Below are 16,393 nucleotides of genomic sequence, written 5' to 3'. Positions count from 1 at the left end.
CACTACCATGATGGGATCTTCACCAAACGCAACAAGTTCAACCTGCTTCTCCACGAGACATTCGGCGGCGGCTTCTCGCCGCCAGCAGTTGCAAAGATCAACCGCCTTGCGCGCAAGGCTCAACGCTCGGGCGTTGACCGCACCGCGTACCCTCCCCACTCCCGCCTCTCATTTGTGTCACACCACGCGGAACGCATCTCCATCGCTTCGGTGAAGGGGGTGAACCGTGCCATCCTCGATCGCCGTGCAAAGCTCGCTTCCGAGCTCTCACGCCGCGCGTAGGGCCCTTAGGGGCCTAGAGAACACAACCCCCTCTCTCTTTTCTCCCAGTAAGCTAAAAGTACGTACATGTGTAGAAGTTTTTGGATTTTCATTTTGCTGATTGATGCTGTTTGTTTGCGCCCATATGCAATATCTGGGTTTAAAAGGTACGCGTTAAGTCGACAAAAGAGACAGAGATTGCTGATCCCGCATGACTCGCAATCCAAGACGACTTGTATGATACACATGCATGCACACCGTACGAGAGACACTCTGCATGACAAGGACGACACATGCGGGGACCCGGACTCACTTCGCGAGGGCGGGCCCTCGCTGGTAGAGCATGAGCATCACAAACTCCGACAGCGTCACCTCGCCGTCCTCGTCCTCGTCGGCGACCGCCACCATCGTGGCGACCTCCTCAGCGGTGGAGGCGGGGTCGACGACCTTGATGGCGGCGGCGAGCTCGGCGTGCGAGATGGAGCCGTTTCCGTCCGCGTCGACCTTGTTGAACGCGTCGGCCAGCTGGCTGCCCGTCGCCGCCCACGCGCGGCCCTGCTCCTCCGAGCCGAGGGACTGCCACCGCTGCTCGGCCTTGGCCACGTTCTCCGCCTGCGTGGTGAGGCCTGCGACGCCCGTCTTGACCGCGGTGCCCACGATCGAGGTGTAGGGACCCCACGAGGAGACCACGCGCCCCTCGAACGCGTCGGGCGACCCGTCGAAGGCGGCCTCCGCGTACGCGCGCCCCGCCTGCACCCGCCGCTTCTCCTTCATCCGCACCATCTTGTTGCGCACGATCTTGCGCCAGTACGAGCCGTCCTCGTTGGGCTGCACCACCTGCGGGTGCTCTCGGGTGCTCTCGGGTGCTCTCGGGTGCTCTCGGGTGCTCTCGGGTGACCTCTGGTGACCTCTGGTGACCTCGGGTGACCTCGGGGTAATCTCGCTGGGCTGCACCACCGTGATGCCGCCCGTCTCCTCGTCCACAAGCAGGACCGCCTGCTCCTCGCCCTCGAACTCGGCGCAGTCTGCGCCCTCCATCCCCACCGCCTGCGAGACGGACGCTGTCGAGGCGACGCACTCGTCGGGCACGCCCGAGCCGACCACCACGACCTTCTTGCCCTGCAGCTCGTCGTACCCCACCACCAGCCCGAGCGGCGCGAGCGTCGATGGCTCGTACTCAATCAGGCGGCCGTCGTACACGCCGAGCACGCGCCCGTCGCTCATGTGCCACCACGCCACCGTCTCCTCGTCCACCTGGCAGCCGTCGGTCGGGTCGATTGAGACGCCGTCGCCGTCGCCGTCGTACCCGACGTAGCACTCGTCGCCCTCGCTGGGCGAGTAGACCTTCATGAAGCTGTCGTGGTCGAGCTCGGCGTGGTCGTGCGCGTACACGCCCACCTCGTGGTTCGAGTCGGTGTAGGTGATGGTCGCGTCGAGCCGCACCGTCCCCCCGGCGGCGTGGTTGACGGTGCAGATCTCGAAACCGTCCTACTGCGGTCAATCTCGGGTCCTCTCGGCGCCTCTTCTCGTGGCTGGCGGCGCAGATCTCGGAGCCGTCCTTGTTGCCGCGGAGCAGTCGGCTCTGCTGCCGCGTGTCGCGCGAGGTGCCTGCGCGCATCACGGAGGTCTGCGCAAAGACGCACGAGCCGCGGTTCGGGTACGGCCCCTCCTCGCGCGGGATGGTGGGGAAGGTGATCGAGTCCTGGTAGTCTTGGCCAAGGTGGAAGTGGCCCGAGAACCACGCCTTGATGCAGCGGTGCCGTCGGACGAGCTCGATAAACTTGGTCGTCGTCCTCGGGTCGCCGTTCTTGCCGCCAGAGTGGTTCAGCCAGCAGCAGCCGTTGACGACGTGGTTCTCCTGCAGCACCCTCAGCCCGGAGCCGATCGGCGGCGCGTGCGTAAACACGAAGACCTTCCACCCCTCCTCGGAGGGGTGCTCGCTCACCAGCCGCTCGAACCAGGCGAGCTGCTCGTCGTCGACTGTCACCTCGTGGCTCGTGTACTTTGCCGTGCGGAAGACTGTCGAGCCTGAGGCGAGGGGGGCGGGGGCGCAAGCGGTGGTCAGGGCGGCGGCGGCGTGGGCGGTGGGGACGGTGGCGGCGGCGTGGGCGGTGGGGACGGTGGCGGCGGCGTGGGCGGTGGGGACGGTGGCGGCGGCGTGGGCGGCGACAAGCCTAGGCCGACGAGCAGGGTTCGGTCGGCGATCTGCCGGCAAAACTGCATTGTCGGCTTGTGGTGGATCCGGCAGAAGGCCTCGAGGTTGGCCTAGGCGCAGGCACGCGACACTCCTCCACACGCGAGCGCGGGGCCGGGGGAGCTACCCCCATCCCTCCACCCCTTCCCTCCCCGAATCTCTGCGGCATTGACTGTGGCGCGTGCCTCGTCAGTGGAGAACTCGTCGATGCCCTCGAGGTCGTGGTTGCCGCCGATGACCTCGTACGGGCACCCGAAGGAGGAGAGGTAGCCCGCGGCTAGCTCGTGGCACGCCGTCGTGCCTGCGAACAGCAGACAGACACGAAATATAACCTCCAACTCCCTCAGTCTCTAGGCGCGCCGCGCGCCTGCGAACAGTTCCTGCGTATTCTCCGGGTCGACCGACTTGGACTCGCCGAGGTCTCCGAGGCTGACCAGGGCGGTCGCCACGCCGCGGCGCTGCGCGTCCTCGATGATGGGGAGGAAGTGGCCGCGGCCCGTTTCGTAGTCCTCCATCTTTCGAGGGTCGAGGTGCAGGTCCCCAAGGATCGCGACGGTGAACTCGCCCTCCTCTGGTAGTTCGCACTCCTCTTCCTCGACACACAGCTTGTCCTCGTAGTATGTTACGCCCGTCATGTCGCCCGCAAGCGACGCACTGTCTGATACCGGCGCCGGCGCAGGAACTCGGTGGATCTCTCCCATCGCCGCCGCCGCAGACCTCAAGTGCGCCGTCGGGAGGCGCAGCACGTGCAATGCGGACGCTCCTTGCGCAAGGAGAAGAACTTGCAAGGCCGTCATGCCACAGAGTTTGCTGGGCAGGGCGCAGCAGAGGATGCACAGACCGATGAGGCGACCACGTTTTCTTTTGTGCGATTTCGGCCCGGTGCGTGTGAACCTGACTGTGAAGGGGCGATGGATGGAGCAGCTGCGTCGGGAGTACATGTACCCGCCTGGGCTTCTCGGTAGGAAGCGTTAGTATGGTTTGGTGTTGTTGTTAGTGCCGTGCCGGTTGTTGTTAGTGCCGTGCCGTAAAAGAAAGAAAATTATTCCTCGAGCTGTGTGCAATGCACATGCCGTCCATCGTTCGCATTCAAGCACCCGCCAGCGCTAGGAACTCCCGCCTCGCACGCGTGTCATCTTCGCAGCTGCGCGGGATTAGCGACCGGACCCTTGAGTGGCGTAACCACTTGAGCAATGTGCTTGAGGTGCTACGCCAGAGCATTGGAGCTTCGACCCTTGGCGTCGGTCTCGTAGCGGCTCTGAATGTGTGGATCGTGCAGCATGCCATCCCGTCGGACTCTCCCTGGCTGCAGTGGCTTGACGAATCAAAGGTTGTTGTGACTGTGCTTGGTGGGTTCCTGTCGTTTCTACTCGTGTTTCGCACCAACACCTGTTATGGCTTATGCGCGATGGTGGGAGGCTCGTTGCCACTGGGGCAGATTGTCTATGCGGCACTCGCAATCTGGACGGACTTGGCTGAGACAACACGAGGACCCTTCAGAGCGCCTGCTCAAGACGATCATCGTCTTTGCGTTTGCTAGCAAGGCGCAGCTGCGTGGGCTGCAGCCGCACGATCAACTCTCGGATGGCAAGCAGCTCGTAGAGAGAGGTCTGCTCGATGAGCTGGAACTCGATGACATGGCGTCTCAGGAGGGCTGGCAACCGTGGTACTGCTTGGACGTCTTGCATGCCGTATGCGCTGAGGCATTTCTGCGAGGCGGTGTTCCGGAGGCGGCACTCCCCCCTCACACACGATCGCCCCGGCCATGTGCAACGCCTGCGCCACCCGAAAGCTCCATGGCATCGAGTTTGCTCGACGACGTTCCGGACGACCGGCCAGAATCACAGTTTTCGCTTGCTGGGCTCGTTCCTGGCGGTTTAGCTCGACATTTCAGCCACGACGCACGAGAGGAGAGCGATGCGCGTGGCCGTGGCAAAATCAGACTCGATCGAAAGATCGCAAAAAGGACCTCTGCCTCTGGACAGACAGGGTGGCCTCGCCTGCCGCAAAACCCGATGTAAGTACTCGTTCGCTTTCCTCTCACTGTGATCTCATGTGAGCTCTGTCTGTCGACGTACAGCAACATAGCCACCCATCGCTCTCACAAACAAAAACACAAAACAAGCGTGAACAGGGCCTTGTGCCCTTGTCTGTGGACCCACTGTAACGGCCGTTCCGGGCATTTGAACGCGACCTTCGGGGCAAAGACATGGGCTCTATGGCTCAGACTGGACTCCTCTTGGTCCCTTCTGATGCCCTAGGCCACATCTGGGCCTTACCCGGAGTCCTAGGGGCCGGCGGGCGGGCAGGGTGTTTGCCCCCCCGCCCCGAACTGGGCATGGGGAACCTTGAAGATCAAGGCACTCAAGGCGCCCGAATGGCGACAGTGAGATCAGGAGGACAGCGAGCCGGGTTCCACGTGAGCACGAACGGCGCGATGACACCGATGCGACCGATCTAGGCTTCAGCATGCGAGTCCGGCGGTGGCGTGAGTGGCGTGAACACCAAGACTAAGTGTGGGCACCTACCTACACTCTCGAGACCCCAACTCTCCCTGCGGGAGGTGTAGAGCGCCGCTGTAACGAAGAGCGTAGAACTGTAGATAGAGTGCTCTGGAGAGCACTGTAGAGCTGTTCGTAGAGCTCTACATCCGGCGCGGGACACCGCGTTGATTTTATTTCCCTCGCCAGCATGCTCTCTACACGCACCGGGTCGCGCCGTCACTCTGTCCCGACGACCTCACTCAGGAACTAGCCGGGGCAGTCGGAGATGAGAAGGGGCAGCTCCGTGCACTGACGGTCGGCCGTCAGAAAACACGCCTGCGTGGATCGCGTCACACCAATCCTCGCTACCCAACGCGGCCAAAGGATATCCACCTCGAGAACCTCGTGCTCGGCGCACGCGGATTTTTATTTTCCTCGGACTGGCGCGACTGTGTGTCGTGTGAGCTTGTTTGTGTCTGTGTGTCGCCGAGCGTGTCGTCCTCATCTGTCTCCGGAGCAAAAGAAGAATTTTAACTCGGCCGCCGACCCAGAACTCGCTCGGCGAAATGCTGCGGTGCTGCGCGAGAACCGCTCTTGGTGAGCTGGGGCGGGAGTCTCGGCTGCCGGTCAGGGCCGGCTCCCACCCTTCCCCGCCTCTCCGCACAGGCGCCCGCGCTCTCCCTCTGAGGCGGCTGGCAGCGCGGCCCCTGAGCATCAAGGCGACGCGGGCGGCGCAGGAGTACGACAAGAGCCTCTGGGGGTGCGCGTCCCCTTGCAGCACGCGCGATTCAGTGCCATTGGTCTCTGCGTAGCGCCCCCCACGCAAGCGGGTGGCTCTCGCAGCGTCTCCCCTGCCCTGGACGTCTGCGCAGCGCGGCTTCTGTCTCACCCCCTTGTCCACCCTCACCACATCCCCCTACTGTCCGACACATCGCGCTTCTGCCCCCCCTCTCGCAGCGAGGGGTTTTACGTCATTGACGACCTCGACGAGCAAGCCGAGGTGCTTGAGACTGCAGGTCGCTGCTACCTAGCTGCGCAGTGCAAAGGGCGAGAGATGGTTGGTGAGAGAAGGATGGGGCCAGATGGTTGGAGCGTGTGCACGCCGCGCTCATTCGCACAACTCTCACGCCGCCTCGCATTCTGTCCGCCGCCTCCCCTTCCCCAACCCCCCCTCGTTCCCTTCTCTGCTGCGCAGAGGATGGCGTCACCCCGACCGTCGTCGCGCCTCGCGTCGAGATGACGCTCGAGTGGCTGGTCGAGTCGCCGCCGCCGGAGCACACGTGGGAGGAGCCGCCCATCTTTTATGACGGTGCGACGCACCCGATTAGTCGCCGCGTCCCGCTCCTGACCCCGCCTGCCCAGCCCTGCCCCTGCCCCACCCTCACCCCGCCTGCCCAAGAGCACCGCTGCACCCTGTCGGCTCTGGGACACTCGCGCCGCAGCCTGCTCACCTGGTCCGCCCTCGCCCCACCCTCCGCGCCTTGCAGTCCTCCCAGACGGCGACGACCACTGAGCGCTGCCCTTCACCGGCCCGTTGCTGGGTCCGGTGTATTTCTGCTCCACATCTGGTTTGAGGCTGTCTTGTGGTGGAAGCCCCCCAACGGCCGCGCGGCGCGCACGCGCGCGAGAGAGAGAGAAGGAGAGAGAGAGAGTGCGGAGGGGTGAGTGGAGAGCGCACGAGGAGGGGCGAGCCACGAGCTTTTGGTGGCGAGGGAGGAGAGACGTAAACCCAGCAGCCCGACGGGGGAGCGCGTGTTGTCGTTGCGAGGCTCGTCGTTTGGTGTTGACGCTATCTGCGGGATGATAGTGTCCTCTCTGAACTTACAAGGATAAAATAGTTGATCCCTGACTGACGGGTGACGGGATGTTGCTTGTTGGTGCTTTCTCGTTGGGGAGACGTAACACAGACGTTGCATACAGTTGATCACACACCTCAGGTCCTCACACGTAATCGTAAATATACGTTCAGTATACGGGGGAAAGGACCGTGTGACAGTTGACAGAAATTCAGGGACGCGACCCACCTCGCCACAGACGGTCCCGCGCCTCGCCGCTATGACGGCCGCACGACCGCAGCTCGTGTGCGTGTCGCCGTCCTTTGTCCGGAGTGAAAAGTCCAACGCGCTCGTCGGTGGCGGCTTCCCTCAACCTGCGCCGCGCTCGGCGAACCTCGACAGCGCTTTCGGTGGCATGCAGCTCCTTGCGACAGAAGCCTGGAGAGCAGCTCCTCTGCTGCTCACACGCTCTGCACAGTTGGCACTGACAGCCCACTGTGCGGCTAGAGCTGTCAAACGTTAAGAGCTGAACAGTGTGTTGCTAGTGTTAACAGTAACAACAGAACAACAGTGGGGCTCCCCAACAACAGTAGCTAACGTTAGGCCAGCTGAACAACAATAAGGAAGGCCTGGCAGTGACCCACGACGATCTCCAGCGTCCAGTGCGGGTAATACCCGAAAATACCTGGAAAAACCCAGGTATTTTCGGGTTTTACCCGGGTTTTGGGGCATTTTCTGCTTGCTGACCACTGAACAACAGTAACAACAGTAACAAACAGTAACAGCTTGGGCTGGGGAGAACACTTGAACAACGTTGAGGATTTTCAGCCAACAATAGGCCCAAAGTTAACGTTTGACAGCTCTACAGTATGTGCGGCTCTGCCACAGCTGTCACAGCGATGGGCTCACCCTCACTGGCCCTCAGTCACTTGTGCTGCGGCTTGTGTGAGCGACACTGCTCGGCGACTGCCGGCACACTGTGAGACCATGGGTGTGAGGTGAAACCACACGCTACCAGCGCTTGGTCACATCGGCCCTGTGGTCAGATTCTTCTCCACTCTGTTGATGGTAACACTTGTCTACTCGCTGGAGCCGAGCAGGAGGGCCTGGCGCACAACCCCTGTGCAACTCAGGGTCCTTCCCCTTTATTTAATACCGGGGTCGATGAGACATCACTCATCAGAGATCAGTCAAACCGCGTACGGCGTAGCCGAACGAAGCCGTAAGCCGTAAGCCCACCCAGGTTCCACACACGTGATGGGCTTTGGGGGGACGCGAGCTGGACGTTGTCGTTGCGCGGTACGTTGACGGTGTTCACAACCGATGTGACACAGGAGCCATAACATACTTACTTTGTTAAGACCGCTTTGACGTGCACGTGTCTTGTGCCCCACCGCACACACAAAGAAGAGAGTTGCGGGTCCCCTAAATACACACACACAATGCACACACGACACACGTCAGTCGTCACCACCGAGGAGTGTTCTGCCCTGGCCCCACGCTCGGCTTGCAGGTTCCGCCTGAAGACGAGTGTTCGTGAGCATTGTCGGAGGAGCTAGCCTGCCGCAGCGTCGTCGACAGCCTTCACGACCTCCGGCGGCGCCTGACGCGGGTGGGCACGACGCTGGCTGGGCGCGGCACCTCACAGACCACCTGGCTTCGCTCACTCTCGGCGCATTCTCGCTTAGTCGTGCGGGCACATCGCGCCTGCACAAGCTCGAGCAGGATGCCCTCTCCACAGAGCGGCGCCGCCTCGCTGCCCTTTGGGTGGATGAACGCGACCAGGTGCCCCGCGGCGCCCTGTGTGGTGCGGCCGGGCTGAGTGGCAGCGGAGGCAGGGCATGCGTCGAGTCATGGCGAGCGCCTTACGGATGCCGCCAGGTGCAAAGCGGACCCCTTGAGCCGTGAGGCTCTCGACCGCCACCTCGATTGGGTCCACCTGCCGGCGTGCGTGCGTGCGTGCGTGCGTGCGTGCGTGCGTGCGTGCGTGCGTGCGTGCGTGCGTGCGTGCGTGCGTGCGTGCGTGCGTGCGTGCGTTGGCGTGCGGCTAAATGTGGCTGTCTGCGCTAGGCGTCTCACCCACAACCCGATGTGGTTCAGAGGCGGCACGTGAACCTTGGGGGCACGGCTGGGATCAAGCGGCTGCATCAGGTCAATCTCGATCGAGAGCGGCCCCTGCCCGAGCCGGAGAATGTCCTCGTCCACATTCTCCTTCTCAGAGACGTAGCTTCCAACTTTTGGCACGCCGAGCACACCCTCCCACAACGCGGAGAGCTTGCTCTTGTCCAGCCCTCCGATGGCCACCTGCTGCAAGCCAAGCACGCGCCACGGACGCGACGCCGCGGCGACGCTGCTGCTGGCTCGCCACAGTTCGCGCTGGGCGGCGGAGCGACAGCGGAGCAACGAGACGGACATACACACATATTTGGGTGGGAGGGGGGAGAGCGGGCAAAAAAGAAACGCGAGCTGCATCTACGATCGGCTCAATTCGTTAGCGTCAGCCGGCGACTCCAGTAACCGTGGACTGCTGCGCGCGCTGTTCGCCTCCATAAGCACCGCCTCCTCATCCTCCGAATCGCGCGGCGGCGGGGCGGCGCAGGAGAGGTCTGGGGCGCGCGAGTAGAGCATCGTCGCGCTGACCGTCGAGGCTGCGCCGACGAGAAAGATGGGACTGAGCGGCACGTTGAAAAGAGGGACCGACAACAGCATGCCGGTGATGATCGCGAGGGCAGCGGCGAAGCACTTGACGATGTTGTCGGCGTACTTCATCGTCGCGGCGACGAGCAGCCCGCCGCATCCGTTGAGCAGCACCACGAGCCAAACGACTCCGTCGAAACCGTGTAGCAGGCCGTAGGAGCGCAGCTGCAGCCTAAGAGCGAACGTGACTTCCAAACTTGACCCCCCCCCCCCCCTCCCCCTGTTCTCATCGTGCATGGCGCTCTTAGGGCGAGAGAAAGGGCGAGAGGAGGGTGGCGACGCGCGGGAAGGGGCCAGCTCACCCGTCGTTCCACACCATGGTGAGCCCGGCGAGCGGCAGCGCGAAGGTGCCTGGCCACAGCGGTCGGTGAGGGCTCACCCGCCGATGAGGGCATGGCAGTCGTGGAGGAGGGGCATGGCAGTCGTGGAGGAGGGGCATGGCAGTCGTGGAGGAGGGGCATGGCAGTCGTGGACCCGCACGCACGCGGCTGGGCGCCTAGCTGGACGTTGCGCAGCCAGAGCCCTGCCCGGTCTGCCATCGCGGAGCGCGCCGGCTTCTTGAGCATCCGCTCGAAGTAGACCGAAGAGAGGGAGGAGAGGACCGCGGCGCCGAGCACCTGCTCGCGCGGCCGTGAGATGAGGCCCCCAGCCGCGACGGCCACGATGCGCGAGGTGCAGCAGCCGAGGAGCAGCCGGCGTGCAGTCGGAGAGCCGGGGTGCAGCGAAGAGAGCCGAGGTGCAGCCGAGGTGCCGCCGAGGTGCCGCCGAGGTGCCGCCGAGGTGCCGCCGAGGTGCCGCCGAGATCAGGCTCACCGCTGCAAAGCCGAGTAGCGGCTTGCCACCGCCTGCCCGTGCACGATGCCGCGCCTCCTTCCTGCGGACGTGAGCGAGGTGCAGGAGGTGGACCGCGGTGGGGCTGTGGCGGCGCGGAGCAGAACGCGGCACGGCGGGGGTGTCGCGGCGCGTTGCGAGGGGACGGGGGCGGCCGGGGTGTGGCTCGCACAAGTCTGAGACGAGAACCGTGCCGAGGAAGAGGAGGAAGAGGGCGAGCCACTGGGAGTGGGCGAGGCGGCGGCCCAGCATCATCCTCGAGAAGACGGCCGTGAAAAGCGTCTTTGTCTGGTACGTGATCTGGTAAGTGGGTGGGTCGAGGTTGGAGAGCGCGGCGAAGAGCAGATTCCCTTGGACGGTGTACGCGAGCGCTGGCACGGCACATTTGAGCGTCTCGCCAGGCTGGTTGAGAACCTCGCTCTGGAGGAGCTCGACGAAGCCGCGGCAGCCGCCACCGACGCGTGCCACCATGTACAGGCAGCACGGCAGTTTCGCCGCCTCTGCCAGAAAGACCGCCGCGCTCGCGAGGTACATCGGGCCTGCGGGTAAGCACGGGAGCTGCCGCGACGCGCAGGCAGGTGACTCGCAGGGCCCGGCGTGACTGCTTCGGGAGGGCAGGCGCACCTGCATCCAACGGCCGTACCACCGTCCGAGAGTACCGCATCAGCAGGACGATCGACGTCGTCTGTGCCACGAGCAGAACAAGAACGACGTTGCGCAGCTTGAACATCTCGCCCCAGAGCCAGCCGCCGGGATGTGGCTTCCGTTCGGGAATGAATGCGGTGGCGGCTGTCGAAGGAATGGAGGAACGCATCATACCTGCCTGCTGCGGCACGACAGTCAAGCCTGCTTCTGACTCAGCGCTGGGCAAAGAATAAAGCCTGTTCACCTGTTTTTCACACCTTTGAAAAGGTCGTTCAAACGCACCCTCTCGCCCCGTGCAGCCGGCTGCTTGCTGGTGGCACTAGGGCCGCTGGGACGCGCAAGAAGAATGAGCAAAAAAGACGAAGATGGCGACGAGCACGAGCATGCCAAAGTGGGACTTCGCGTGCTGGACGAGGGGACATCCAAGCTCTCTTCACAGGGGGTCGGCCGTTACAGGTGGTCGGCCTGAGCCCCGTGCGCGCTCCCAGCGCCGAGCCGCGGCCCCACGCGCCACCTGGGCTGCCTCTGGCACGGCCGGGGTCCGCCGAGAGGCTGGGCTTGGCCGGCGGCGCGACGCATGGCCTGTGCTGCGGCCATCTCGGACGTTTAAGCGGCGCCAGCCAGCGGCTCGGCCGCGCATCCTTCACACACGCCGCCACGACCGGGACGAGCGGCCCCGGTGTCGAGCCATGGTGTGAGCTGCATGTGCGCGGCGGCCGTGGCGACAGCAGGTCCACCAGACGGACCTCAAAGCTTGCCGTCGGCGTGCTGTCGTGGCGAGAGCGCGAGACAGCTGCAGAGGAGCCGAGTGCAGTGGCGAGCCAGAAGCTACCTGGGTCACCAAGAGGTGGATCCTGCCCATTCTGACCAGGGCTGTGCTTTGGTGGGGTTGTGCTTGAGCGTGTGTGAAGTGGGAGTGCGTGCCGGCGGTGTCTGTGGGTGAAACAGGCGTGTGTGAGGCCGTAAGAGCCGTGGTATGAGCCAGAGTGGGCTTCATCACCCAAGATAAGGGCGGTTTGGGACAGCTCAGGCTTGATACTGATGGGGCTTGGCCAGGAGAGAGACAGAGAAGGCGAGGTGGTGAGCTGGGAAGCCGCTTTGTCTGCACCTGGACGTGTCGCGATATGAAAAGTGCCAAGAAGCGCCTTTTGCGGCTATTGCTCAAAACATTTGGAGAGAAGGCCTACATATTATGACTGCATCCATGCGTCTGGTGCATGAGGACTGTGGATCGGGACATTTCACGGTCGGTGGCGCCGACAATGACCTCCGTAAAGCCCTCACAATCGCTCGGCACGGGCCACCGGGAGTGCTCTCGAGCGCCTACACCGGAGCATCACGAGCCGGTGTGAGCTTGAAGACCCGAGATAAGTGCGGTCTGGGACAGCTCAGGCTTGCTACTGATGGGCCTGGGCCAGGAGAGCGACAGAGAATGCGAGGTGGTGACCTGAGAGCAGGAAATAGCGCTTCGTGGCAGGTGCTTCGCGACAAGGTCACACGCGGACGCTCCAGCCTCTCAGCTCACCACCTCGCCTTCTCTGTCGCTCTCCTGGCCCAGGCCCATCAGTATCAAGTCTGAGCTGTCCCAAACCGTCCTTATTTTGGGTGATGAAGCCCACTCTGGCTCATACCACGGCTCTTACGGCCTCACACACGCCCGTTTCACCCACAGACACCGCCGGCACGCACTCCCACTTCACACACGCTCAAGCACAACCCCACCAAAGCACAGCCCTGGTCAGAATGGGCAGGATCCACCTCTTGGTGACCCAGGTAGCTTCTGGCTCGCCACTGCACTCGGCTCCTCTGCAGCTGTCTCGCGCTCTCGCCACGACAGCACGCCGACGGCAAGCTTTGAGGTCCGTCTGGTGGACCTGCTGTCGCCACGGCCGCCGCGCACATGCAGCTCACACCATGGCTCGACACCGGGGCCGCTCGTCCCGGTCGTGGCGGCGTGTGTGAAGGATGCGCGGCCGAGCCGCTGGCTGGCGCCGCTTAAACGTCCGAGATGGCCGCAGCACAGGCCATCGCTCAAACAATCGGCCGGTGCTAGGGCCGCCGCAGTCGCCGGTGGGTCCACGGCGATGGGCCTGGTCGATTTCAGCCGACGGGAGGGCAGCAGGGCCGCGTGCGGGGCCTGCGCTTGGATGTCCCCGTCGGGCGCACGGTGTGCCCACTGTAGGTGAACAGGCTTTATCTTACAACATTCACCCTTTGTTGGGTGTTTGAGCGACCCAGCTCGAGGGTTGCTCTCGACTATGGCCTTTTCGGGTCACGTAGCCACACCTCGCCTCCTCGGTGCGAGTGGCTGCCAGTTCGACTCTGGGGAGGATCGAACCATCAACATGGTACCTCCGGTGAGATCTCCCAGGTCGACGGCGGTCTGTCTGCGAAGATTCGAGTCCCTTCGTGTGTGAGCTACGAAAAAGATCGAAAATAGTGCCCAAGGTAACCCGGGGGAACTCGCGTCCCGGAACGCCTGCCCTACCTCGAAACACGGCGGTATCGAATACAGCAGCAACCTCGTGCTGCGTCGTGGGGGCGTGTTGAGTATATGAGCGACCCAGCTCGAGGGTTGCTCTCGACTCTGGCCTTTTCGGGTCACGTAGCCACACCTCGCCTCCTCGGTGCGAGTGGCTGCCAGTTCGACTCTGGGGAGGATCGAACCATTAACACCCTTGGGTTTCTTGCCGTCGTCCCTGGGCAGGGGGAAAGAGCATGATGGTCTACACCAACTCGCGCCGCGGCACTGAGCGACTGGCCGGCTCCTTCCGAGAGGTGTGCGGGCTGCCGGAAGCTGCCCCCGACGGCGAGCCTTGCATCATCGAGGCGTACCACGCCGGCATGGATCGCATCCGGCGGCGCGAACTCGAGGCGGCGTGGCGCGACTCGGTCATCCGCCAGCTGGCCGCGACCAGCGCGATGGGCATGGGCATGGACAAGCGCGACATCGACGCCGTGTACCACCACATGCCCCCGCGCAGCCTCACGGCCCTGTACCAGGAGGCCGCCCGTGCCGGCCGAGGGCCGGGTCGGCGCAGCATCTGGCGGTGGTACGTGACGCTCAATGACATCATCGAGCTCTTCGAGCGGCGGCACGGCGACCTCGCGCAGAGCGAGGTGGGGCAGGGCTACGGCTACGGCCTCTGCCTCGACGTGCTCTCCTTCCTCCTCGACGAGACCACGTGCCGCCACCAGCTGCTCGAGTCCAGCCTTGGGGCTGGCACCGAGGAGTGCGACCCTTGCCCCGACGACTGGCAGTGTGACAACTGCCTCCGCCGCTGCAGCTGCACGTCCACCGCCGCGGTCGACGCGGACGCGGTGGAGATCGCGCGCGAGCAGTGGACTCCTGCGCTGCTTCGCGCGATGGGCTCCCTCGCCCAACCTTCCCTTACCCTCCGCTCCTTCGCGAAGGAGTGGCTTCGGCTTCGCGACGGCCCCACGCCTCTCTGGACGCGCGTGCCCCTGCTGCTGCACGCCCTCTTCCACAACGTCCTTCGCGTCACCTTCCGCCCTGTCTCCCACCCTGCTGCTGAAACTGACGACGTGCCAATCCCCGTCCGTTGGGTGGCAATCGTCAGCATTGACGCGCATGGGCGGCGGGCGGCGCACTCGTCTCCGGCGCTGGCGCTGCTGCGGCTGCACAAGAGCCTCTGGCGATCGGATCTCGCTGGCGACGCCGACGTCGAACGTGCAGCGGGTACTCTGGACGCGGTCGAGAGCGAGCCTGACGAAGGCGAGCCTGAGGAAGGCGACTGCGAAGAGAGGGAGGGGGTGGGGGGTGAGGACGGAGAGGGGGAGTGGGGCAGTGAGTCGGGAGGGGGAGAGGATGGGGAAGGTGACGACGAGGCTTGGGCTTGTGACGAGGAGTAGATTTTCTTGACATGTGCAAGCTCCCAGAGACCTGATGAAAGAAGTTTATGTGCTAGATCTGCCCAGACAGCACTCCCATCGCGGCCTTCCTCCCTCGACCCTCTTCTGCGGGCGGGGCCGTGGCCGTGCAACGTGTTCGTTGTCGCCCTCGTGTGTGTGGAGAAGTTGACCTTACCTTACCTTACCTTTCAGCTTTCTCGGTCCTCGGTTTCTTTTTTGAATCTGATGTCAAACCAGGGATTCTTTTGGAAGCACGGCGATAGTACTTTTGTTTTTCCCGCAATCGAAACTCTTTTTACTACCAATTCATAATCGAAACTCTTTTACTACCAATTCGCGCCTTTCGTACGCACGTTCTCTGCTCACAAGCTCTGTCGGCGTAGCGAAGGCGAATCCCATATGGCGCAGCTTCACAGCTGATGGGCAAACTTGCGGTCAGATGGCCCTTCCAGTCACATAGCATCTCCCAAAATCGATTAGCATTGGCGTTACTCCACTGCAACTCCACAACTGCACAGTCGCCGCTACGCTACGGCAGGCACACACAAACACCTTCTCGCGTGGTCCCGCCGGCAAAGGTGGAGCACCAGCACTGACTTACCATGCCTGTGAGTGCAAGAACAGGTGATGACGCGCTCAGCCATCAGTGCATGGCGCGTGCTGGGCCGCAGCAGCGGGCATGTCACGCTCCGGCTCGGTGCGAGGGGCCCATGTCCGTGTGGTCTGTGCGCTCGCCGCTCGGCCCCTCGAAGGCGTACTATGGGCACTCTTCTTCTCCATGGGCTGTGTGTGATGCCGTGAGGTGCAGAAGTACCGACCTGCCCGAGCGCACTCTCTGTCGTGGCTTGTAGAGTCTCGACACCGTGCCCAGGCAACCAACCGACCCAGGGAACGACCCAGGCCCGTGGTTGCAGGCACCAAGCCGCGCACAAGACCGGGCCGCCACCGACCCCCGCTGGCCGGCGACGCGCCCGGGCGTGCGCGGCTGCGAGCACAGTGAGGGCGCCGACTGCGGATGCGACGGCATCCCACGGGCGACCGTGGCGAGCGCGCCGCATCCGGTGCCACACGGCGCTGCCAGGGCGGCCGACACCCGCACACCCCCCAACTCCCAACGGCCTCGCTCACCAAACGCGACGGCGCGCCCTGGCGCGTCGCCGCCCCGAAAATGGCCCGTGGTTGCAGGCACCAAGCCGCGCACAAGACCGGGCCGCCACCGACCCCCGCTGGCGGGCGACGCGCCCGGGCGTGCGCGGCTGCGAGCACAATTAGGGCGCCGACTGCGGATGCGACGGCTGGGACGGGCGTCAGGCGCCAAGATGCAGCCGGGAGGCCCGGTGTGGGGCGGCGCGTGCACCGGCGCGACGCGCATCCCACGGGCGACCGTGGCGAGCGCGCCGCATCCGGTGCCACACGGCGCTGCCAGGGCGGCATCGTTCCAGGGCCAGACACAACACCCGCACACCCCCAACTCCCAACGGCCTCGCTCACCCCAAGAGATGGTGCGTCGCCGAAAAATCCACGCGTGAGTCACAAGGAGCCTACTCGACCTGGACATTCGATGGCCGCGAGCGCAAATGACACGTGATGCTCACAGCCAGAGCCGTGAGGCGGAGGGCAGGCCGAGTGAGCGC

At 63.9% G+C, this 16,393-nt stretch overlaps 4 protein-coding genes across 4 annotated transcripts; 2 read left to right on the top strand and 2 right to left on the bottom strand.

Annotated features, from left to right (window-relative positions):
- Positions 1–407: 407 nt before the first annotated feature.
- EMIHUDRAFT_456620 (hypothetical protein) lies at positions 408–3,256 on the bottom strand. Its single transcript, XM_005782733.1, has 6 exons — positions 2,823–3,256; positions 2,641–2,756; positions 2,436–2,526; positions 1,883–2,289; positions 1,219–1,749; positions 408–1,098 (listed from the first exon to the last, which is right to left on the bottom strand). The coding sequence occupies exons 1-6, from the start codon at positions 3,250–3,252 to the stop codon at positions 571–573; spliced, it is 2,103 nt and encodes a 700-aa protein (XP_005782790.1). The 5' UTR covers positions 3,253–3,256; the 3' UTR covers positions 408–570.
- Positions 3,257–5,480: 2,224 nt separating this feature from the next.
- On the top strand, positions 5,481–6,779 carry EMIHUDRAFT_423986 (hypothetical protein). The gene is made up of 5 exons (XM_005782732.1): positions 5,481–5,535; positions 5,605–5,698; positions 5,896–5,954; positions 6,134–6,247; positions 6,426–6,779. Exons 1-5 carry the CDS (start codon positions 5,505–5,507, stop codon positions 6,449–6,451), a joined length of 324 nt encoding a protein of 107 aa, XP_005782789.1. The 5' UTR covers positions 5,481–5,504; the 3' UTR covers positions 6,452–6,779.
- A 1,382-nt stretch (positions 6,780–8,161) lies between these two features.
- EMIHUDRAFT_365499 (hypothetical protein) lies at positions 8,162–8,997 on the bottom strand. The gene is made up of 4 exons (XM_005782731.1): positions 8,793–8,997; positions 8,578–8,652; positions 8,421–8,513; positions 8,162–8,316 (listed from the first exon to the last, which is right to left on the bottom strand). The coding sequence occupies exons 1-4, from the start codon at positions 8,859–8,861 to the stop codon at positions 8,269–8,271; spliced, it is 285 nt and encodes a 94-aa protein (XP_005782788.1). The 5' UTR covers positions 8,862–8,997; the 3' UTR covers positions 8,162–8,268.
- Positions 8,998–13,604: 4,607 nt separating this feature from the next.
- On the top strand, positions 13,605–15,142 carry EMIHUDRAFT_233051 (hypothetical protein; the record flags this gene model as incomplete). The annotated part of the gene is made up of 2 exons (XM_005782730.1): positions 13,605–14,577; positions 15,129–15,142. The coding sequence occupies 2 exons, from the start codon at positions 13,605–13,607 to the stop codon at positions 15,140–15,142; spliced, it is 987 nt and encodes a 328-aa protein (XP_005782787.1).
- Positions 15,143–16,393: the final 1,251 nt, after the last annotated feature.

This window comes from Emiliania huxleyi, assembly GCF_000372725.1.
Source record: "Emiliania huxleyi CCMP1516 chromosome Unknown EMIHUscaffold_187, whole genome shotgun sequence".
Taxonomy (NCBI): domain Eukaryota; phylum Haptophyta; order Isochrysidales; family Noelaerhabdaceae; genus Emiliania; species Emiliania huxleyi.
Note: the sequence above shows the minus strand (reverse complement) of the source record. Positions and strands in the feature narration are given on the sequence as shown.

Excerpts from the sequence above, each read along its gene's own strand:
- EMIHUDRAFT_456620 (XM_005782733.1), bottom strand. The coding sequence starts at position 3,252 with ATGACGGCCTTGCAAGTTCTTCTCCTTGCGCAAGGAGCGTCCGCATTG. Across the intron at positions 2,757-2,822 it reads TACGCAGGAACTGTTCGCAG|GCACGACGGCGTGCCACGAG; the intron begins GCGCGCGGCGCG and ends TGCTGTTCGCAG. Across the intron at positions 2,290-2,435 it reads AACCCTGCTCGTCGGCCTAG|GCTCGACAGTCTTCCGCACG; the intron begins GCTTGTCGCCGC and ends CCCTCGCCTCAG.
- EMIHUDRAFT_365499 (XM_005782731.1), bottom strand. The coding sequence starts at position 8,861 with ATGCAGCCGCTTGATCCCAGCCGTGCCCCCAAGGTTCACGTGCCGCCT. Across the intron at positions 8,653-8,792 it reads TGAACCACATCGGGTTGTGG|GTGGACCCAATCGAGGTGGC; the intron begins GTGAGACGCCTA and ends GCACGCCGGCAG. Across the intron at positions 8,514-8,577 it reads CACCTGGCGGCATCCGTAAG|GGCGCCGCGGGGCACCTGGT; the intron begins GCGCTCGCCATG and ends CGCACCACACAG.
- EMIHUDRAFT_423986 (XM_005782732.1), top strand. The coding sequence starts at position 5,505 with ATGCTGCGGTGCTGCGCGAGAACCGCTCTTG. Across the intron at positions 5,536-5,604 it reads CTGCGCGAGAACCGCTCTTG|GCGCCCGCGCTCTCCCTCTG; the intron begins GTGAGCTGGGGC and ends CTCTCCGCACAG. Across the intron at positions 5,699-5,895 it reads TACGACAAGAGCCTCTGGGG|CGAGGGGTTTTACGTCATTG; the intron begins GTGCGCGTCCCC and ends CCCCTCTCGCAG.